The sequence below is a fragment of the Anomaloglossus baeobatrachus genome, chromosome 2 (assembly GCF_048569485.1).
Source record: "Anomaloglossus baeobatrachus isolate aAnoBae1 chromosome 2, aAnoBae1.hap1, whole genome shotgun sequence".
NCBI classification, from domain to species: domain Eukaryota; kingdom Metazoa; phylum Chordata; class Amphibia; order Anura; family Aromobatidae; genus Anomaloglossus; species Anomaloglossus baeobatrachus.
The window spans coordinates 637,197,307-637,221,467 of NC_134354.1; the positions used below are offsets into that span (position 1 = coordinate 637,197,307).

A 24,161-nucleotide genomic window follows, 5' to 3' on the forward strand; every position below is an offset into this window, starting at 1 on the left:
TAAACTTTGTTAAACATTTTGTGCTTCATATATCTTTATAGTAGTTCAGTTTTTATCCCCTACACAGAGATAAGTTTACAGAATTACCTAGGACTAGGGCTCTGTTTATTTTAACATATTACGGTTTTAGGTGGAACTTGATGGACGTCGGTCTACTTACAACCTTATAAACTAGAATATTTGGCTCATCTTATATCAACATTCTCAGGGATAAAACAAACATCTTGTCCATGGCAACAAGCGCCTATATATTTTTTTTACTTTATTTTTTTTAAACTGGGTTATAAAAGTAGACTATGGCCTGATCACAGAGTCCGAGTTCTATTTGTCCAGTGCAATCTACAAAATAAAAACATACTTGCTGTTGTGGGCAATAAAGCCACTTATTCTAAGATGAGTTTGGTACGACACACTAATAAAATTCAAAATAACTACTGCACTACAAGACTGGGCAGAGATGAAATGAAGGCTCATCATCCTTAGCTTCTCAATCAGTTCAATATAAAATCCATAGCAGAGCAGCCTTGTCACTCAGATTTATCCACTCTATTTCATCTGATGTCTATGAGAATACAAGCTGCTCTGTTGAATGAAGCCTCCGACTTCCCAGTGCGGTGCCTACAATCACTACACAGGTGATTAAGCCACATTAGGCATAAATGTAGAGCCACAAGTTGCCTTAATGCAGCCACTTAATGGTATGTGCACGTTGTCTTTTTCAGGCAGATTCCTCTGAAAAAGCTTCACAAATCTGCCACAAAATGATGCACAGCAATACAAAAATTACATTGCTGTGCACATGTTCAGTTTTTTTGTTACTTCTTTTAACTATTTCATGATTCAGAAACTATGAAACAGTTAAAAAAAATAAAAATAAATAATGCTCATTTTTTGGACAGCTTCATTTGGAAGCCCCCCGCTCTACAAAGATAAAAGAACATTAAAAATATTCTAGCAGCTAAGCCGCCACTAACAACGGTCAAACCATCAGTGAAGCTGATCAGGAAAAAGATTGCCGGCTTCAGCGAGGAAAGCCTCGGTCGGTCAACCAGTATCTTGAGGACATTGTGTGCACATACCCCAGGATTGCAGTCTGAAGGAGCCTAAACAAAGAGGAACAATTTAGCTGACCGGAAGTAAAAATTCTGTGCCTACTCTATAATATAATATTTAGATTCTGCCAATGAAAAGTAAAGCTAATAGATTTGTCTAAGAAAGTTCATGTCCAGTAATCATCTGTTAGAATGAGCAGCAATATGTTGGCAAAAACGTTGGACAGACACAACTTTCCCTGATATTTAAATAATTGATTTCAGCAGAATCTGTTTTGTTTTTAACATTAGAGTCTATGGAAAACGGATCTGTTACTGTTTGCTATTTATCTTTCATTTGCTTATAGAACATTCCACATCTTGCACTTCCGTAGTCAGGATAGCATCCTATATATCAGTTTAATCACTTATATCCTCAGAAAGAATATACATAATGCCAATAGTCCTCATAAAATATATAGCTTTATTAAATCATGAATAAAAACATACACAGACAATAGGCATAGCAGGGCAAAGGAAACTGCAAATATAACCCCCAGGTACTGGAGGGAGGTGGGTAGAGACTCACAGAGCCCTCATAGGGCATCAGTAATAAACATCAAAATCTAATCACATAGGTCTCTGTGATATTCCAGCACATTAATATATGGCCACTTGGCCAGGTATAATTATGTGACGGTGTCTGATTTTAAAGTCCCTAATTGATCCCGCAGGGATTAGCAAAGGAGAATTTCTAATATGGGAATAGACATACCTGGCTCCTGATGAAGCCCCAAATACGTGGGGATTATATTTGCAGTTTCCTTTGCCTATTGTCTGTGCATGTTTTTATTCATGATTTAATAAAGCTAATATATTTTATGAGGACTATTGGCATTATGTATATTCTTTCTGAGGATATAAGTGGTTTAACTTATCTTTCATTTGGAATGGATCCAGTAAGAATAAAATGGATCCTTTACAGATCAAAGAAAAACGGATTATTAAGTAACGGATCTGTTTTCCATAGACTTCAATGTTAAAAAAAAACCAAAACAGATGATTACTGGACATGTGAACGCAGCCTTCGATCTTGCAACTTTTTAGTATAATTTAAACCGGATCATGTGCTTACACCAATGATGTAGAGCACTGTCAGCTTGGACTAAACCCAGGAAAGGACATCAATCCTGGCATCCCTGCTGCTGCTGTTTTAGAGGGACTGTCTACAAAATGTAAACTTCAATCATTGTTATAAATAATGATGGTCAACAATAAAACTCTTTTGTTCATGCATTGTTTTTGTATGGCCATTACTGTATGTTTTATAGCATAAAAAACAATTATTTTAATACAACCTGTGATCATACAACAAACAAAGCCAATATGTACTAAAATATTTTTTTACAGCACCAATATAAATGAATAATCTAGAAGCATGAGATTGTTGCTATTTGCAGAACACACGTTCTATGCAAACTGTGAGCGCAGCAGTTCAAGTCGGCTGAATATCAGGAAAAAGGGAGTTAAAACACAATATTACAGAATCAAACTATTGAGAAGACCCTTCTGGTAGAGCGCATTATGTGAAGGATTTCTCGCTGTACAGTGCCAATCAGTGCTATACAGTAGCCCCCGAGACTAGCCCAATCACGATACAAGAGTAACCAAAAGTCGCTCTGCAGTTTTAACGACTTAGCAAGCGTTCTTTTTGTGGATACTTCATGAAAACTTCAATGACTTTGCACCAGGCAGGCATTTCTTTTTAAAAATAAAATAAAATTTATACTATTTTTTAGCATTTTATTAAGAAAATCAGGGAAAAGAAGTAGGCTTACCCTGATATGCATCATTTTCAAGTTATAGGATAATTTGAGAAAATGTAATAATTTGTTGCTATGTTGTATTGGATGTCATGATAAATTGTTATTGGGATAGCATGAGCCATTCATTTACTAAAATACATGACTGAAATGTGCAAGAATGGGCCTTTTCAGTCATGTGAGTAGCCTAGTTCACATTTTGGTGATGTTGCTGTGTATGTTAGTCCCCATTCAGACTATCCATGTTTTTACAGATAGTACACATACCCAGTATAGTTTATGGGGCTGTATACGTGTTTTTTTGTCGACAGTGTTTGCAAAAAAATCCCCAGAAAGGCATGTCTATTTATATCAAAATCACCTACACATATTCATAGGTCCATGAAAAATCATACACAGTACATAGTAGCCATTGGTGTGCTATCATTTTTAACATTGCAATGGGAAGGTTCGCAAATTTATTTGTGCATACCAGAAAGTAACCATTGATGGTAAAATCTGAAACACTCATCAAAATCAGATTCAAAACACTGATGAAAATAGGGCTAATTTTTTCTACTTAAGTGACACCCCCCGAATTTAAAGAACCCACCTCTAAAAAAAAGACACAAAACAGTGACTTATAAATTCACACGGAATAGGCACGTTGTAATATTCAGGAAGTAATTTTCCACTTATCCAGTCTACTTTTATGAAAATCCATCCCTATATATATATACTGTATACACTGTATATTTCTTTTGCCATGTACTTCTGTTCCCTTTTATGATCTTTTACAAATCTACTGATTAGAAAGTAAAAAGAAGTATGGAGGGGCGAGGCTGCATGCTGTGCGTGTCCTGTACTATGTGCACTATATCTCCCCGGCCTCAGAACGGATGGGAGAGAAGAAATAAACAACCACATGTATGTGGACCTCCTGCGTCATCTAGTCCAACCCCCTGCTCAAAGCAGGATTCACTAAATCATCCCAGACAGATGTCCCTCCAACCTCTTTTTAAAGACTTCCATTGAAGGAGAACTCACAATTCTCGTGGCAGCCTGTTCCACTCATTGATCACTCTCTGTCAAAAAGTTTTTTCTAATATCTAATCTGTGTTTCCTCCCCATCAGTTTCATCCCATTGCTTCTAGTCTTTCCTTGTGAAAATGAGAATAAAACTGATCCCTCTACAGTGTGACAGCCTTTAAGATATTTCTAGACATCTATTAAGAGTCCTCTCAGTCTTCTCTTTTGCAAGCTAAACAATCCTAAATCCTGATTTGAATCATAGACTTTTTTCTCAGCTACCTACTAGCAGTTAAGTATAACAAATAATTCATTAGTGCATTTATCTGAACATAAATCTGCGGGAATCCAACATCCCTAAGCCTTTTGGACAAGGTGGACCACCACATGGAGCTGTGTAAAGATAGATTAAGGAATAATTCTTCCTTTTAAGCAATGTGCCTCTGGATTTAGGGGTGCTTCACACACAGCGAGCTAGCTGCCGAGATCGCTGCTGAGTCACGCTTTTTGTGACGCAGCAGTGACCTCATTAGCGATCTCGCTGTGTGTGACAATGAGCAGCGATCTGGCCCCTGCTGCGAGATCGCTGCTCGTTACACACAGCCCTGGTTCGTTTTCTTCAAAGCCGCTCTCCCGCTGTGACACACAGATCGCTGTGTGTGACAGCGAGAGAGCGACAAATGAAGCGAGCAGGGAGCAGGAGCCGGCGTCTGACAGCTGAGGTAAGCTGTATCCAAGATAAACATCGGGTAACCAAGGTGGTTACCCGATATTTACCTTAGTTACCAGCCTCTGCAGCTCTCACGCTGCCTGTGCTGCCGGCTCCGGCTCTCTGCACATGTAGCTGCTGTACACATCGGGTTAATTAACCCGATGTGTACAGCAGCTAGGAGAGCAAGGAGCCAGCGCTCAGTGTGTGCGGCTCCCTGCTCCCTGCACATGCTAAGCGGTGTGCGCTGGTAACTAATGTAAACATCGGGTAACCATACCCGATGTTTACCTTAGTTACCAGTCTCCGCAGCTTCCAGACGGCGGCTCCGTGCAAGCGCAGCGTCGCTTGCACGTCGCTGCTGGCTGGGGGCTGTTCACTGGTGAGATCTGCCTGTTTGACAGCTCACCAGCGACCATGTAGCAATGCAGCAGCGATCCTGACCAGGTCAGATCGCTGGTCGGATCGCTGCTGCATCGCTAAGTGTGAAGGTACCCTTAGGACAGCTACAGTAGAAGTGCTTGTGTGCATCTGCCCTATCATCCTATCGGCATAATTTATGGCAAACAGTTCAATCACTGCAGATACCCATCACGGCACCCGTATCAGCTCCAATATAACAATACATCAGACACGTTGACTAAAGGCCCCGTCACACTAAGCAACATCGCTAGCAACATCGCTGCTAACGAACAACTTTTGTGACGTTGCTAGCGATGTTGCTGTGTGTGACATCCAGCAACAACCTGGCCCCTGCTGTGAGGTCGCCGGTTGTTGCTGAATGTCCTGGGCCATTTTTTAGTTGTTGCTGTCCCGCTGTGAAGCGCACATCGCTGTGTGTGACAGCGAGACAGCAACAACTAAATGTGCAGGCAGCAGGAGCCGGCTTCTGCAGAGGCTGGTAACCAATGTAAACATCGGGTAACCAAGAAGCCCTGTCCTTGGTTACCCGATATTTACCTTTGATACCAGCCTCCGCCGCTCTCACTGTCAGTGCCGGCTCCTGCTCTGTACACATGTAGCTGCAGGACACATCGGGTTAATTAACCCGATGTGTGCTGTAACTAGGAGAGCAGGGAGCCAGCGCTAAGCATTGTGCGCTGCTCCCTGCTCTGTGCACATTTAGCTGCAGCATACATCGGGTAATTAACCTGATGTGTGCTGTAGCTAGGAGAGCAAGGAGCCAGCGCTCAGTGTGCGCTGCTCCCTGCTCTCTGCATGTGTAGCTGTGTGCACTTGTAACCAAGGTAAATATCGGGTTGGTTACCGATATTTACCTTAGTTACCAAGCGCAGCATCTTCCACGCAGCGCTGGGGGCTGGTCACTGGTGAGCTCACCAGCAACTCGTGTAGCCACGCTCCAGCGATCCCTGCCAGGTCAGGTTGCTGGTGGGATCGCTGGAGCGTCGCAGTGTGACATCTCACCAGCAACCTCCTAGCAACTTACCAGCGATCCCTATCGTTGTTGGGATCGCTGGTAAGTTGCTTAGTGTGACGGTACCTTAACCAAGAAGGTTGTGCAATCTGTAACCTGCTTTTCAAGCTTTGACTTGGCTGTTTAAAATAAGCAACCAAATCCCAGACAGTTTCACGCAGTCTATGATCACAAATTCATGTTCAACTTGAAACTTGTCATTTGGCAGGTTAGGGATTTAGGCATGCTGCATGGTGACCATATTGATGATCATCACGGTGAGAAGTGCGACCATAGCCTAAAGCTGGCGGGAAACATATGGCGTTCCTCTGGCTCCAATACCAAGGCTTCTTTCTAGTGTAGGAAAGTTCCATAAGCTCAGTTCACACTTCATTTGTGAACTTCCAACACATTCACCAAAGGCATCCATGGGGACTCATTAACCCAGTGTATGCCAAAAGAATTCCCTTTAACATAAGTTGGACGGTCCTGTGCCAGAATACATTTTTCATTTATGGAATAGTGTAGTATACAAATAGTGTACAATTTTTTTTTTTACTAGGTATATTGGTAACTTTTTTTTTTATCCATATACATTGTAACAAGAAAAACCTCTGAAATACAAAGGTACACATAATTACAATGAAGGCCCTATTGAAGTCTATGGATTATTATTAAAGGGAATCTGTCAGCAGGTTTTTGTTACCTCATCTGAGAGCAGCATGATGTAGGCAAGGAGATCCTGAATCCAATGATGTATCACTTAGATCTACTGGCTCTAGCTGTTGTAACACAAAGAGTGTAGATGTAGCAGGGCCCATAGAGGTGCCCTAGCCCACACCAAGCTTTCAGTGTACATTTTCATAAACAGAAGCTGCTAATTACAGAAAGAGCGGATTTGGACTTGAGCTCACGTAATCTTGGGTCTGACTAATGGTAAGCTAACAAGCTTAAGCTAACATTGCAGATGAACAAAAACTAACTTTGTGATGAGAGATGCAGGGCTGAATTCTCTGTTTTAACTCTTTCAGCATGCGGTATTCAGATTATATGTCAAAAACCTGCTGAAAGAGTCCCTTTAAGGGTCACTAATTGGGTCCATTGTCAGCATCTGCAATCTGTAGCCATAAGAATGGCCTCTTGCCTGCTGGTATCTGTAGCTTTCTTTTGATTAACAGGCCTGGCGCAACATCGTAACTGGGGCATGATTTATGTGGCGTCAAGCTGGCTAATGAAAAGAAAAGCTGTGGATGTTCTCAGGTAGAAGGTGGTAAGGGCTTCCATCCAGGAACCACAGATTACTGACGTGACTGATGGATACGGTCCTGCGCACACACTATAGTCACTACATCTTGGAAGCATTAATGAATTGGTAATAAGGTAGTATGTGATACCTGGGTAACAGGTAAATCATGTAGTATTCTAAGGTAAGCTAAAAAGAAGCCTACTAGATCTACAAATGGTAACAAAGAACATCCACGCATATAAAAATATAATGACCACCCAATTTGATTTTGATACTTTGGATAACTGGATTCAAAGACATGTTAGTTAATGCTATGTGAGTCATATTTCTCTATATTGCATTTGTCTTTATGAGCTAAAACATACTTTTACATTTTTTATAAATATATTTTTTAAATAAATCTTGATAAATGTATCATTTAAAAATTAAACGAAGATGCAAAAATTAAATAATATAGCTGCTTATGGCCAAGGCCTTTCTAAAGTTGTAATTTAAAAGTAGATATCCGAAGATTAATTTATTTTTTTCACAAAAAAATACATGAGATGTATTGAGGTTTTTGAAAAAACTCCTCCAATCTTACTTATGGACAGAAAATGAGGTAAGCCTGTTCCACTCTAAAACTACATTTCAAGTAATAGGGTAGCAGAAAAAACCTAAATACCTTTTGGGGCTGAAAAAAAAAATCTCTGCACCTACCAACGTACCTACAATTTTAAGTTGTTTCCAATTTTCTGGAAAAGTTTCTATTAATTCATTGAACTAAATGATGTAACGATAATACTGAACAACAGTGTCTCCAGTGGTATCCAGTAATACTGGACAAAGTCACAGCCATTCTTACTCAGGCTACTTTCACACATCAGTTCTGGCATCAGGCACAATCCGACGTGTGCCTGATGCAACGGATCCGGCGCAGAATATGCAAAAACTGATGTGCCTGATCCTTTTGTTTGACTGTTCCAATATACCTGATCCGTCAAAAAAACGGATCCGACGCCTCCATTTTTGCATCCTTTTCGTCCGTTTTTTTGCTGGATCCGTTTTTTTTCAATACATTGGAGCATGCACAGTTTACAAAAACAGATCCGGTGGCCGCATCCGTTTTTTACCACGTTACGCCGGATCCGGCGTCCATAGGCTTCCATTGTAAAACACGCCGTATCATGCCGGATCCGGCGCGATGCGTTTTTTTTGCTGGACAAAAAAATATTACAAGATACGTTCCCTCCGGCCACCGCTTTAGGCAATTATGACGGATCCGGCAAAAGCCGGATGCAACGCAAGGCCATCAGGCACAATCCGGCGCTAACACAAATCAATGGGGATAAAACGGATCCGGCGCCAGATCCGTTTTACCCGTTTTTTTCCGGATTGTGCCTGATGGAAAAAAAACTGATGTGTGAAATTAGCCTTAGATGGGATGATATACGGGACCGGTTGAACAAGCTTTGATTGGAGATCTGATTGTTCTATACAGGTTGAGGCCTTATTTTCACTCCTATAGTTAGGTATTTCTTTTCATCAGTATTTGTAAGGAAAAACCAGGAAGGAAGCCTGCACAGGCATAATGAAAAGATTTATACGACTTCCATGGTTTGGAACCAGTTCTGGCTTTTGCTTATAAAAATTACAAAATACTGGGAAAACATTTTTTTCTAATTAAGCTAAGTTTTTATTGGCTTTGGTTTTCTTTTCGAGTCCATGAAAGCCTTCTAATCACTATAAGGCCTAAGCCACACAGCATGAAAATCGGTGCGAGTGGAATGCGAGAAAAAAAAAATCGCATTCCACTTGGACCAATATTAGCCTATGTGCCAGCACACGAATGATTATTTTCTCAGCCCTAATCGGACCAAGAAAACAACTGAAGCATGCTGCGATTGTAATGTGATCATTGTTTCTCTCACACCCATTCTAGTGTCTGGGGCGAGAGAAAAATCGCACTGCACTCGCAGTACACTGGTGTACCGTGAGTGCAGTGCGAGAATGGCAATAGCCGGCTACAGAGGAGAGAGGGAGAGAAATCCCTTCCTCCCTCCCCTCCGCAGCACCGGCCCACCCCTCCTCAGTGCTGGCCCGTCACCCGCAGCGGAGGTCCGATTGCAAGATCGGACCTCAGTCGCAGGGACACTCGCATGATACTCGGCTCTGCTGTACTGCCTGCTTGAGCCGAGTGTCATGCGAGGGGATTGCAGTGGCCCCAGCCTCACAAGGAGCTCATGTGTGTCATAGTATGCAAAGTAAACAATGATCACTTGTATTTGCTCATATCTATCATAGTGAAAATGTACCAGTGTAAAAATAAAACCAAAACTGAATGGTAAAGCTCATTACATTAGGCCGACAGCTATCTCCCCCATAAAATGAGGACTTGGAAGCAGTTTATCTCCTAAAAATCAAAAGACCAGCAATTAGAATTCCAACAGGAAAGATCAGTCTCTACCCCGAGATCATCTGTTGGGAATAGTCAGGAGGCATCCATTCACATTTGACTGTTGGCCAATCCCACCAATATCTGTTGATTCGTCTACCTTTAGTTTACAGGGAACCTATCAGGTCCTGTATACAACCAGAACCAAGAATGGTTCTGGGTGTGTATTTCTAATCCCTGCCTAGCAGTCCCAGTCTATAGTAGCATACATAAAGAGATCTTTAGAAAAAGTATTTCTAAAGATCCTTTATGATATTCTAATGAGGCCAGCAACTAGTTGCAAGGACGTTAGTTCCCTTGGCTAGTCTACTCCCTTAGTCCTGTGGGCGTGCTAACATGCTAATGAATGCGCAGCGTCAGATGCATGGTCGCTTTCACCTCTCTGCTGTCACCGGGTCGACGCTAGTTTTCGCCCCTGGACTTCCAGTAATGCGCACTATGACACCGGGTGTACCCGTCCTATCTTCAGAGAGGTCTAGTGCGCATGACCGGAAATGCGGTGACTTCTGATTATGCGCACTACCTGCTGTCTGATGCGGTGACAATGGACACAGGTACGTGCGTCACTGCCGATGATGACTCCGCGCCATGGGCATTGAATACCATGCTAGCACGTCACTGTGGGCGGAATGGGCGCAGGAACTAACGCTCTTGAGACTAGTCCCTGTGCTCATTAGCATATCATAAAGGATCTTTAGAAATACTTTTTCTAAAGATCTCTTTATCTATGCTACCAGATACAGGGACAATTAGGTAGGGATTAGTAATATACACCCAGAACTGCTTGTGGTTCTGGGTGCATATTGCATCTGACAATTTCACTTTAAGGTGTATAGTGTTTTAAATGAAATGAGAAAAGTCTTATTTATCATTAATCTTGACCATGCCAACATAGAACTAATGCTCGGTAATATGTAGCTTGTAGCAACATTTGCCAAACTCATCGCTGCTCACCACAAGACTCTTTCCAAAAGCAGTCACTAGGCAAAGACCCGGTCTTACTCACCAATCACCTACATTAGCCTACATTAGTTACAAACGCTTTCCGTGTAAATAAGCTGTTAAGGAACACCAAAGATTTAGGATGATCACCAGGGCCAATTTATTTGATTGAAAATGAGAAATCCAATTACTGCTGAAGAAATTGTGAAATGTTTCTGCAACGTGTCAGTTTGTTATTTGAGAGAAAAACTCTTAATACAAATGTATCACTCCACAGAAAATGTAAAGAATTTCTGCCATGTAGAAAAAAAAAAACTATAAAAAGTTTCCTGCACTATTTGCACATATGAACCGTAAACATGGTGGAAACAATGATCAATAAACAATAATTGTGCTGTGATCCTTCTATGCAATGATAATATATGTCTGGCATAAAACATTCAGGTAAAGCCAGCAGTGTGCAAAATATGAAATACACAACAAAATAATATTCCTGAAATACTCTATCATCAAATAATAATTCCTGAGAATATTTCCTGTTAATAATAAACACGCAGACGACTTCCTAGTGCATAGTGCTTTCCATAAACCGTAATGACAGCCTCCACTAATGAGAAATCTGGTCACGACATGATGTTTTATGTGGTGTTCCCAATAACTAAATCCATGAAACACCAAGAAAATCTAACAAGGCTCCATTCATTCATTTCCTAGATGTGTCACTATTCACCATCAAGTGTATTGAAATAAGTAGAAAGTATGTAGCCAATTATTAACAAAAAAACTCACATTATTTTGTCCCTATTTATGCATCAGTTTTATATTAGGTCAGTATATCTGTATTGTCTGCACTTTGTTTTGTCATCCGCACTTTCTTCCATAGATCATATACCGATATAATGTGGGTGATGTATATACAGCCAATGTGCCAAGGCACGCCAGTGGTCTGTGTGTGAAAAAAATAAATAATCACAGTATGCACTAGTCTGGTCCGGCTTTTGCACCAGGTGAATGCATGCACCTATCTATATGGATGCACCAGAAGGATAAAAACCAAACACTTTAAGGCCTCTGCCACACATACGTGAAAATCACGCACGTGCTGCGAGACACTTATTTTCCCTGCGTGTTGCGTTTGGTAAGTACGTGTCTCCGGTATGTGCGGACATGTGTTCTATGTGTGCTATCCGCGATAACACACGGAGAACCGGTAATTTGCATACTCACGTGGTCCGTCCTTCCTGCTGTCCGTGGTGCTAATCTTCGGTCTCCAGCCCTGCCGACTCCCCGCTGTTGCGGCTTCCGACCGCAGTGAAGTGAATATTAAATGAGCATAATGAGCGGCGGTCGGCAGCAAGTGACAGCAGCGGCAGACACAGGAGGGCTGGAGAAGGTGAGTAAAGATTTGTTATTTTTTACTCTGACATGTGAGTTTTCTCCGGCGCGTGTCACACGGGACCGCATCCACACTACATCCGTGTGGTACGGGTGCGGGCCGTGTGACACCCGTGATGCCGGAGAAAAACGGACATGTCAGCATGAGGAACACACGGACACACGTAAGTACGGAATGGACACACGACTGTGCGACTGGAAGAACGTCTGTGCTGCAAAAATAGTAGAAAAAGGTTTTTTTTACTGGACAACGCGTTTCTACGCCGTACTGACGCCTTTTTTCAAGTAAAAAAAACCCCTAAACTTTTGGTTTTATTGACTTGAAAGTGATGCCAGTATGGTGTAGAAACACATTGTCCTATGAAGGAACCTTTTTCCATTATTTTTACAGCAAGAGACATTCTTTCATACCGTGCAGCCAAATTTAGAGTGTTTGGGTTTTTATTCTCCTTCTGGTGAATTTCACCTCGGGCGAGACCCCAGCCACGAGGCATCAGCAATTGGACTCTTTAAACCAGAGGTTTTACATTTTATCCTCCTCGAATAGGGCAACCCTATGTTGTGCGCTCTTTCCCTCCACAGCTTTTATAAGGCTATGTTCACCAAGTGCATCTTTTCTAACCACAAAGATGCAGCGTTTTTGGCCCCAAAAAATGCACCCGTGGCAAAAACACATAAAAAAATGCATGCGTTTTTGGACGCGTTTTGCCCAATGCGGTTTTTTTTTTTTAAGTCAAATCTATTGACTGGAAGGGCTCAAAAACGCAAAGAGAATTGACATGCTGCATCTTCAAAAATGCAGCCAAGATGCAGCCAACAAAAGATGCCCGGTGTGGACAGCAAAACAGAAATCTCATAGACTTTGCTGGGGGAAGGAAATGCATGCATTTAGGTGCATCTTGATGACCTCAAAAATGGAATAAAGGATGCACTGTGTGAACATAGCCTTACAAACCATCTATGTGGATGACCAGACAAAGCTGCATAAAACGTCAGTCAGTGACACAGGACTGGCAGTGTGACCCAAGCCCAAAGGCAATCAGCGCGGGCTGCACATTTGGAAATAAGATGTTCAAAACTACCAAGATGTAAATAGCTCTTTTCGATGCTACATTTTTATGACCTAAAAATAAGGTGTTAATATAGAGGCAAATGGACTTAAAAGGGTTGTCCGGTCAGGGCACATTGATCTGTAATATGGGTCATCAATAGATCGAGGGGGTCTAAAACACCCCCCCCCCCCACCTTTCAGCACAGCTCAATTCAATATTTAGTGGACACCATAATCCCATATTGATGATGTATCCCATCAATATGTCATCAAGTTATGACCGGACAACCCTTTTAAAGGAATTCTCATATGGCTTCAAATGAAATATAGACACAAACCTTTCAAATCCTATAGCACCCACTTAAAGCTTTACTGTCGTTTCAATTTTTATTTCATAAATCAATAATACACATGAAAATAAGCAACTTTATAATATATCTTACAAGACAAATCTGCTTCTTTCTCTCCCAGTCATTATCAAAAGTCTCAATTCTGAGGTAAAATCTGTACTCAGTAGTTTCCTATTACTGAGAGGAGATGGCAGCCGCTATGGAGACAATCCTATGTACACCGGAGGAGGTAGTAGCTAGAGGCCGAGGGAGGAGCTAGAGGCCGAGGGAGGAGCTAGAGGCCGAGGGAGGAGCTAGAGGCAGAGGAAAGAGCTAGATGAAGAGGAAAGAGCTAGAGGAAGAGGAAAGAGCTAGAGGAAGAGGAAAGAGCTAGAGGCAGGGAGAGGAGCTAGAGACAGAGGGAGGAGCTAGAGACAGAGGGAGGAGCTAGAGGCAGAGAGAGGAGCTAGAGGCAGAGGGAGGAGCTAGAGGCAGAGGAAAGAGCTAGATAAAGAGGAAAGAGCTAGATAAAGAGGAAAGAGCTAGAGGCAGAGGAAAGAGCTAGAGGCAGAGAGAGGAGAGCTAGAGGCAGAGGAAAGAGCTAGAGGCAGAGAGAGGAGCTAGAGACAGAGGGAGAAGCTAGAGGCAGAGGAAAGAGCTAGAGGCAGAGAGAGGAGAGCTAGAGGCAGAGGAAAGAGCTAGAGGCAGAGAGAGGAGCTAGAGACAGAGGGAGAAGCTAGAGGCAGAGGAAAGAGCTAGAGGCAGAGGAAAGAGCTAGAGGCAGAGAGAGGATCCTGAGGCAGAGGGAAGAGCTAGAGGCAGAGGGAAGAGATAGAGGCAGAGAGAGGAGCTGGAGGCAGAGGGAGGAGAGCTAGAGGCAGAAGAAAGTGCTAGAGGCAGAAGGAAAAGCTAGAGGCAGAGGGAGGAGAACACGAGGCAGAGGGAAAAGCTAGAGGCAGAGAGAGGAGAGTTAGAAACAGAACGAGGAGAGCTAGAGGCAGAGGGAGGAAAGCTAGAAACAAAAGGAGGAGAGCTAGAGGCGGAGGAGAGCTAGAGGCAGAGGGAGGAGAGCTAGTGGCAGAGGGAGGAGAGCTAGTGGCAGAGGGAGGAGAGCTAGTGGCAGAGGGAGGAGAGCTAGTGGCAGAGGGAGGAGAGCTAGTGGCAGAGGGAGGAGAGCTAGTGGCAGAGGGAGGAGAGCTAGAGGCAGAAGGAGGAGAGCTAAAAACAAAAGGAGGAGAGCTAGAGGCGGAGGAGAGCTAGAGGCAGAGGGAGGAGAGCTAGTGGCAGAGGGAGGAGAGCTAGTGGCAGAAGGAGGAGAGCTAGTGGCAGAGGGAGGAGAGCTAGAGGCAGAGGGAGGAGAGCTAGAGGCAGAGGGAGGAGAGCTAGTGGCAGAGGGAGGAGAGCTAGAGGCAGAGGGTAAAGATAGAGGCAGAGGGAGGAGAGCTAGAGGCAGAGGGAGGAGAGCTAGAGGCAGAGGGAAAAGATAGAGGCAGAGGGAGGAGAGCTAGAGGCAGAGGGAGGAGAGCTAGAGGCAGAGGGAGAAGAGCTAGAGGCAGAGGGAGGAGAGCTAGAGGCAGAGGGAGGAGAGCTAGTGGCAGAGGGAGGAGAGCTAGTGGCAGAGGGAGGAGAGCTAGTGGCAGAGGGAGGAGAGCTAGTGGCAGAGGAAGGAGAGCTAGAGGCAGAGGGAGGAGAGCTAGAGGCAGAGGGAGGAGAGCTAGTGGCAGAGGGAGGAGAGCTAGTGGCACGGGGAAGAGCGAGAGACACGGGGAAGAGCTAGAGGCAGGAGATCTAGAGGCAGCGAGCTAGAGGGAGGAGATCTAGAGGGAGGAGATCTAGAGGCAGAGGGAGGAGAGCTAGATGCAGAGTTCTGACCCCTCATCAGTAATAACTGCCATCTCCTATCTCAGTAATGGGAAAGTCTTTACTGAATACAGATTTTTGCCTCAGAATGAAGAATTTTCATAATGACTGATCAATTCTGGCAGAGAAGAAAATTATGGAATAAAAACTAAAACCATAGTTACGCTTTAATGATTAAGTGCCTGGGGATCTTTGCTTACTTAGCTGTAATACCAACATGTCATACTTGTCACATAACCCTAGCAACCAAGCATTGATCACAGCAGTGATTTGCTAAAGCCAAATAAACAAAGTGTTGGGGAAACGGGTATGGTGCACACATGCTTGCTTTCAGCCTTCTGTAGCTTATACTACTGTTTTCCTGTAGCTTATACTACTGTTTTCCAAAGCATAAAGGGATATTCCCATCTCCAAAATCCGATCACAAGATGTAGTAGGTGTAAAATTATTAACAAACATCTCCAATTAGAAATGTAGTATAGTTCATCTGATTACCTATGTCACTTACCTCATGTGCAGGGCATCACAGTAGCTTAGGCATCCGTGGTTACAACAAATAGAATCTGTCACTATATTAGTGGATGTAACCATGGATACCTAAGCTACAATGCCCTGCAAATGAGGTAAAAGACATATCCCATCAATATGTCATCAAGTTATGACCGGACAACCCTTTTAAAGGAATTCTCATATGGCTTCAAATGAAATATAGACACAAACCTTTCAAATCCTATAGCACCCACTTAAAGCTTTACTGTCGTTTCAATTTTTATTTCATAAATCAATAATACACATGAAAATAAGCAACTTTATAATATATCTTACAAGACAAATCTGCTTCTTTCTCTCCCAGTCATTATCAAAAGTCTCAATTCTGAGGTAAAATCTGTACTCAGTAGTTTCCTATTACTGAGAGGAGATGGCAGCCGCTATGGAGACAATCCTATGTACACCGGAGGAGGTAGTAGCTAGAGGCCGAGGGAGGAGCTAGAGGCCGAGGGAGGAGCTAGAGGCCGAGGGAGGAGCTAGAGGCAGAGGAAAGAGCTAGATGAAGAGGAAAGAGCTAGAGGAAGAGGAAAGAGCTAGAGGAAGAGGAAAGAGCTAGAGGCAGGGAGAGGAGCTAGAGACAGAGGGAGGAGCTAGAGACAGAGGGAGGAGCTAGAGGCAGAGAGAGGAGCTAGAGGCAGAGGGAGGAGCTAGAGGCAGAGGAAAGAGCTAGATAAAGAGGAAAGAGCTAGATAAAGAGGAAAGAGCTAGAGGCAGAGGAAAGAGCTAGAGGCAGAGAGAGGAGAGCTAGAGGCAGAGGAAAGAGCTAGAGGCAGAGAGAGGAGCTAGAGACAGAGGGAGAAGCTAGAGGCAGAGGAAAGAGCTAGAGGCAGAGAGAGGAGAGCTAGAGGCAGAGGAAAGAGCTAGAGGCAGAGAGAGGAGCTAGAGACAGAGGGAGAAGCTAGAGGCAGAGGAAAGAGCTAGAGGCAGAGGAAAGAGCTAGAGGCAGAGAGAGGATCCTGAGGCAGAGGGAAGAGCTAGAGGCAGAGGGAAGAGATAGAGGCAGAGAGAGGAGCTGGAGGCAGAGGGAGGAGAGCTAGAGGCAGAAGAAAGTGCTAGAGGCAGAAGGAAAAGCTAGAGGCAGAGGGAGGAGAACACGAGGCAGAGGGAAAAGCTAGAGGCAGAGAGAGGAGAGTTAGAAACAGAACGAGGAGAGCTAGAGGCAGAGGGAGGAAAGCTAGAAACAAAAGGAGGAGAGCTAGAGGCGGAGGAGAGCTAGAGGCAGAGGGAGGAGAGCTAGTGGCAGAGGGAGGAGAGCTAGTGGCAGAGGGAGGAGAGCTAGTGGCAGAGGGAGGAGAGCTAGTGGCAGAGGGAGGAAAGCTAGAGGCAGAAGGAGGAGAGCTAAAAACAAAAGGAGGAGAGCTAGAGGCGGAGGAGAGCTAGAGGCAGAGGGAGGAGAGCTAGTGGCAGAGGGAGGAGAGCTAGTGGCAGAAGGAGGAGAGCTAGTGGCAGAGGGAGGAGAGCTAGAGGCAGAGGGAGGAGAGCTAGAGGCAGAGGGAGGAGAGCTAGTGGCAGAGGGAGGAGAGCTAGAGGCAGAGGGTAAAGATAGAGGCAGAGGGAGGAGAGCTAGAGGCAGAGGGAGGAGAGCTAGAGGCAGAGGGAAAAGATAGAGGCAGAGGGAGGAGAGCTAGAGGCAGAGGGAGGAGAGCTAGAGGCAGAGGGAGAAGAGCTAGAGGCAGAGGGAGGAGAGCTAGAGGCAGAGGGAGGAGAGCTAGTGGCAGAGGGAGGAGAGCTAGTGGCAGAGGGAGGAGAGCTAGTGGCAGAGGGAGGAGAGCTAGTGGCAGAGGAAGGAGAGCTAGAGGCAGAGGGAGGAGAGCTAGAGGCAGAGGGAGGAGAGCTAGTGGCAGAGGGAGGAGAGCTAGTGGCACGGGGAAGAGCGAGAGACACGGGGAAGAGCTAGAGGCAGGAGATCTAGAGGCAGCGAGCTAGAGGGAGGAGATCTAGAGGGAGGAGATCTAGAGGCAGAGGGAGGAGAGCTAGATGCAGAGTTCTGACCCCTCATCAGTAATAACTGCCATCTCCTATCTCAGTAATGGGAAAGTCTTTACTGAATACAGATTTTTGCCTCAGAATGAAGAATTTTCATAATGACTGATCAATTCTGGCAGAGAAGAAAATTATGGAATAAAAACTAAAACCATAGTTACGCTTTAATGATTAAGTGCCTGGGGATCTTTGCTTACTTAGCTGTAATACCAACATGTCATACTTGTCACATAACCCTAGCAACCAAGCATTGATCACAGCAGTGATTTGCTAAAGCCAAATAAACAAAGTGTTGGGGAAACGGGTATGGTGCACACATGCTTGCTTTCAGCCTTCTGTAGCTTATACTACTGTTTTCCTGTAGCTTATACTACTGTTTTCCAAAGCATAAAGGGATATTCCCATCTCCAAAATCCGATCACAAGATGTAGTAGGTGTAAAATTATTAACAAATATCTCCAATTAGAAATGTAGTATAGTTCATCTGATTACCTATGTCACTTACCTCATGTGCAGGGCATCACAGTAGCTTAGGCATCCGTGGTTACAACAAATAGAATCTGTCACTATATTAGTGGATGTAACCATGGATACCTAAGCTACAATGCCCTGCAAATGAGGTAAAAGACATAGCTAATCAGGAGAACTATACTATATTTCTGATTAAAGGCATTTGCTAATATTATTATTACACCTACTACATATTGGGATAGGATCTTGGAGATGGGAACACCCATTTAAAAAACCCTTTTAGCTGTTTACCACTGTACAGTTTCTTTTGTGCTTATGAGTTCTTTATTGATACTTAACACAAAAAACAGGACCACAGCCTACAGAGAGAACAGTTTTATATTTCCCTTTTTATAAATCCAGTGCTGGTTTAGATGATTGTTCAAAAAGTCAATAACAAACAACAAAGTATTCAACTGGATATTGTTCAGTTTATAATTTTATACTGCTACATTTTTGGACGTAACATACTTTACATCATAAAAGGTAATCTGATAAAGCTTCTGCACTATACTGTCACAATGGTAATACTTTATTAAAGGGAATTTCTACATTTAACAGTTTTCTTCAAAAGTTTCCCCTTGAAAACCCAATGATTCCTCCCCCCTGAAGCGCTCCATGTCTGCTGTCTCTGGTCTTTTGTGGCATGGCCGCAGTGGTGACGTCATGCCTACAATATGTGACAGCTGCAGTCATGCTGTGGTGGACATCAGAAAGCAGCTAAGTACAGTCATTAGCTACAGCATCACCTGATGTAGTCGTGATGTCACCGAGCCATGACTGGAGGCAGCAATGCAGAAGCAGCGGGGGTGACTGCGGCTGACTTGTTATTATTACAGGAGGTAAGCTTTGGGGAAAAAAATGAAACATGGACAACCACTTTAAATTAGCTGCCCCCTAATGCACTGCCAGTTCAGGAATCACAGAACTGCAGGGCAAGAAAAAGTGCACTGTCCAACAACATTACATTCCAGAAAACGCTCTGATTGACTACTTTGCTGGACTTAATTTTTTTTAATTTATTGTTAATATAATTGTATGAGGGCTTGGTTTTTGCAGAATGAGTTGCATTCTTTATTGGCACTATTTTGGGGTACAAATAACTTGATAATTAAAATGTTTTAGCTTTAGTTTAACATTAAAGATAAACTACTCTGAAAACTAGAGCTTTCCACGGGAATAATTCACTAGAAAACTGTAAGGGCTTCATTATTCCACTTGCTTGTTATGCAATTGGTCAAATAAGTTTAGTACAGCAAACAGTATTTGTGACACACCGTTATCTAAGCATGCTTGTGGAGATGAAGAACGTAACCCGTAATAAGTGAAAGTGCAATCAGCACATAACGCTATATGCTACTACCGTGTTTCCCCGAAAATAAGACCTAAAGTGATTTTACAGGATTTTTGGAATATGCTTCAAATATAAGCCCAACTCCAAAAATAAGCCTAAGTTACAGTCATTGCTGGTGTAAGGAGGAGTCAAACCACAATTTCTCAGGGTCCCCACTCTCTCAGGGGCCCCAGCAGTTGTATTCTGAGGTTCAGATTGTTTAAGGACCTTTGACTTCACAGTCATATGACCATAGGTCTCTTAATTGCAGGAGTCTAAAAGAACTGAACAGGAGAAAGGCTGATATGTAGGACTGATATTAGGAGGATGGGAGAGAAAACTGGGCAATTTCACAGGGTCCCCATTGTCTCAGGGGCCCAAGTGTTTATATACTAATGAAAAAACTGCAAGAGGACCTCTGTGACAGCACATCATGTGACCAAAGGTCCTTGCAGGAATCTAAAGCTGAAGAGCATGTATGTGCAATGTGTGTGTGTACATGGATGGCTGGATAAGAGATTGATAGATAATAGACATATATTAGATGGATAGATAATAGATAGCTAAATAGATGATAGATAAGGTAAATAAATATATAGATAATAGAAGGTATATAGAAGGATAGATATATATTGATAATAGATAGATAAATAGATGATAGATAAGGTAAATAAAGATAAAGATAATAGAAGGTATATAGAAGGATAGATATATTGATAATAGATAAACACACACGGTTTAGATAGTTATGTTGCTATTCCAGAATGTGATATGACCATATTTTAATAAATGTTGATTTTTTTTTTAAAGAATAAATGTGTATTGTTTTTCATGGGAAAAAAATAAGACATGCCCTGAAAATAAGCCCTAGCCCATTTTTCGGAGCAAAAAAAATATTATAAGACCGTCTTATTTTTGAGGAAACAAGGTAGCATGTCCTCACCAGCACCAGATATGGAGCAGAATAATCAATTCTCCTGTGTGCTAAGAAGACGTTTTCTTAATAAATATATCTGCATATATCTTTTTATGGAAGGGATTAGTGCTTCCCTTCTACAGTTGCTCAGTAAAGAGAATGTATCATCAGAAAATGTGAAGAAACAAAGTCTAGCTCCCCAATAATGCACAAGTCCAATTCTGTCAGGAGCATGAATAGTGTTACTGCCAAAACTATAAGTGAGGAGAAATCCAGCTCCACCAACATAAAAATCTTCCTGTTACATGATAAAATTCCAAACATCCATATCGGCTTAGAGCAATAAAAAGCACCATTATAGTATAAAGGTGCTTGACGCAGCAGAAACGCGTTAGGTTTTATATTGCTCTAAGCCGACATGGATGTTTTTTCGAGCTTTAACATGTACCAATAAGTATAATTTTCATGTTCGTGGACCTGGATCTCGCCCCTATGCTTTCATTATCAGAAAATGAGCTATGTTTAAATCACTTTTGTGTGTGTTAAATTTGTTTATAATTCTTATTCATATCATGATTGATATATATATAAAAAAAAAAATCAGAAATCTTGCAATTTTCACATAGGCCACTGGGGCTACTTCAGACACATTGTTATTTAGAGAATAATTGTGAAGTCTCATGACCGCAAGCAGGATTACAATGTCAGGTAACACAGTGGATAACAAAAGATCCACTATCCACAATAGCGGATGTCACAGGGGCCTTCACAATGATATGCTCACTACAATACAAAACATAGGATCTATTGTGAGTGTAGATTTTGTGAAAAAATGGAAGGAGTCTAAAATGGCTCTGTGTAAACACTGCGAGATTTCTCATTTTTATTTTAATACTGATTGTGTAATAGAAAGAAAAAAAAATTGCCTTTTTTTTATACATTCAACACAAAAACCTGATTTAAACATTAGGACATTTTCAGATGACACATTCCCTTTAAGAGTGATGATACCTACCCTCAACTTTTACAGCAATTCCAAACTTTACAATGTTACACTATATCAATGCTAAATGGATTTACAGATAATCCAAACAGCTACAATTATTAATCTGAATGGAAGGTGGGTGAATAATCTGAATGGAAGGTGGGTGAATAATCTGAATGGAAGGTGGGTGTCTGCGGAGGCTTCTAATTATTATTTCAATCTATTTTCTATTCCCTGAATAAATATTTATCTCAAATATTTTTTTTATCATCATAATGGAGACCATTAGGTCAGACCACCATTAAATAACACATACCTGTGCCAAATACCATCAGTGATAGATTAAAGATGAGAAGCGGAGATTTTTTTTAAGCAGGAGACTGAAAACTGGAGAATTACTGCACAGTTTAAGATATCTAACACATCACAGAAAAGTGACTGAAAGTCAACCAGCAAAAAACTCACTTCTTGGATCTGGTAAGCCTCTTTATGCGTTTGCACTTGTAAGCACTTATTCCATTTGCACACACAGTTGGCATGCACATAACTTTTAGTGTAAATCCTGAAAGCAGAAAATGATGCTCACATGAAGTACCTGGACATGCTTGTAGAAAAAAAACACAACTGGACCTCAAACCTGTTGCCTTGAAAATCTTCACAAAAAAAAATCTTGATCTCCATAATAACATAAATATCAACGTACATTTCAAAACATACATCCCACTTTGAATGAGACAGAGAAGACTAGACAATGTGAGGGAGTGTAGAAGGAGAAGCTGTTGCGATTTTGGAAAGACAAGTGGTTGACAGAAACATTAGCCGCTGTATGAAAACTCTAGACAAAAAAAAAATAGAGAGACAAGGAAATAAGATTTTAAAATGTAACTTAAGACATGAGATACATGACAAAGTATATGGAAGAGCACAGAGAAAATATGCTGGTAAAATAGTGCTAAGAAAGTGGCTATATAACCCTTTCATGCAAGTCTGCAGAAGTGGACATCACTAGCAATTATTTGGGGAGGGGGGGCAGAGGTGGGGGCGGATCAGCAGGAAGAGGAGGCGCCCTGGGTTTGTCTGTGTTGCTCGGCCTGGACCTGCGATAATCCCCATACTGGTGTAAATACTGAGGTGGTTGCATGGGCTGCACTCCCTGTGCACTGAGCAGTGAATGAAGCAAGTTTACAGTGTCTTGGTATTCATTAACCTTAGAAGCACTGTGCCCGTTGGCACCAGAGGAGGCCTCCCTCTCTGTTTTGCCATGGCTACTGCGTGGCCTGTGAGATGCTTGTGCCCCAGGAGCCTCAGTTGTGGGGGTTTTGGAAGTCCTCCTTAGTTTGTGAAAAGACGGATCGTGGCCGCTGATATCATCAGAAGGAGGTCTCTTTCGAGAAGGTACTGATGTTTTGTGAGAAGAGCTACCTTGAGAAGATCGCTTGCTACTAGAGCTGGTGGACGAGTCCTGATGGTGCTGACGGTGGGTCTGGCTGTTGTGGTGGTGGTGGTGATGATGATGAGAAGATGAAGAGCTGCTCCTGTGTTTGTCTCTACTCTTGCTGCTGTTACCACTACTCTCTTCAATTGGCACTTTAATGCAAATCTTTGTCTCCTCATTTTTTTCCCGGTTGGCTACAGGAAGATGCACTTTTAGACTGGTAGATTTGTCTGTCCGTTCATGGCTTACATCATGCAAAGGAATCTTTAAAATGATGGGAGATGTGTGGCTTTCCTTCTCCCGCTCTCTCTGCTGCTGAATGAGTAGGTTTTGAGCAGCGCTTGCATACTGCTCCTTTAAGTTGGCTCCCATATGTTCTAGCTGTCGTTTCTGAGCAGCCAGCTCTTCAGCATGCTTCGCACGGTACTCCTTCAGTGATACTTTTGCAGTGGTTGGTGGTTTGTTCACCGGTAGTTGGGCTTGATCTGTGCATGGATTGTGCTCGCTAGTCCTTTGTGGCTGCCTCTGGCTTTGTATCAAAGTACCCCATGAGCTTCCAGACATGGCAGAATCCACTTTTGATCCAGAGAACGAATGAGAAGAAGCATCAGACAAGGGGGAACAGTTTGTAAATCCACTGCGGGAGAACATTCGAAGTATAGTCTGGTCAGAAAGATTGTCGTTGCTATCCTCCTCATCACATCCATCCTCTTTACTTTTGCTGTTGGCTTCAGTGGTCTGAACAACAAAACAAGTACAAGGATATTTAGAATAATCATAAAAATAATTTTATGTAGAACTAAGGTGGAACATACATTGTATATATCATTTGCAATGATTTTAAACTGTTGTAGTGACTAAAATGTCAAATTTACAACGTCAATGTCTCATAATAGCCCTTTTGCTGTAAGGGCAATTTTCATAGCCATAACAGACACAAAAAAGCACATAAAATAATATACATTTCGACTGTATAATGACCATGACTATGAAACAGTGATAGCTCTCCGCCTGTTACAGACTTAATCCCTTAACGACCTGTGACAAATTTTTTTGGCATAAATTGATAAGGAATGTATGCAGCAGGCACAGGAGCTGATCATACGTGCATAGCCGACATATCAGTTTAACCATTTAAATTCTGCTGTTAATCTCGGACAATGGAATTTAAATGATACAATTGCCGAATGGCTCCCATTACTCAAAGT

General features: G+C 42.5%; 1 protein-coding gene across 1 annotated transcript in view; it reads right to left on the reverse strand.

Annotated features, from left to right (window-relative positions):
- Window positions 1-18,470: 18,470 nt before the first annotated feature.
- The window catches only part of CCNT1 (cyclin T1), a 53,521-nt gene continuing 47,830 nt past the window's right edge, over window positions 18,471-24,161 (reverse strand). Inside the window, exon 9 of the mRNA XM_075336922.1 lies at window positions 18,471-23,691. Within this exon, the coding sequence (XP_075193037.1) occupies window positions 22,531-23,691 (1,161 nt within the window). The 3' untranslated portion in view covers window positions 18,471-22,530. The remainder of the gene's footprint in view (window positions 23,692-24,161) is intronic.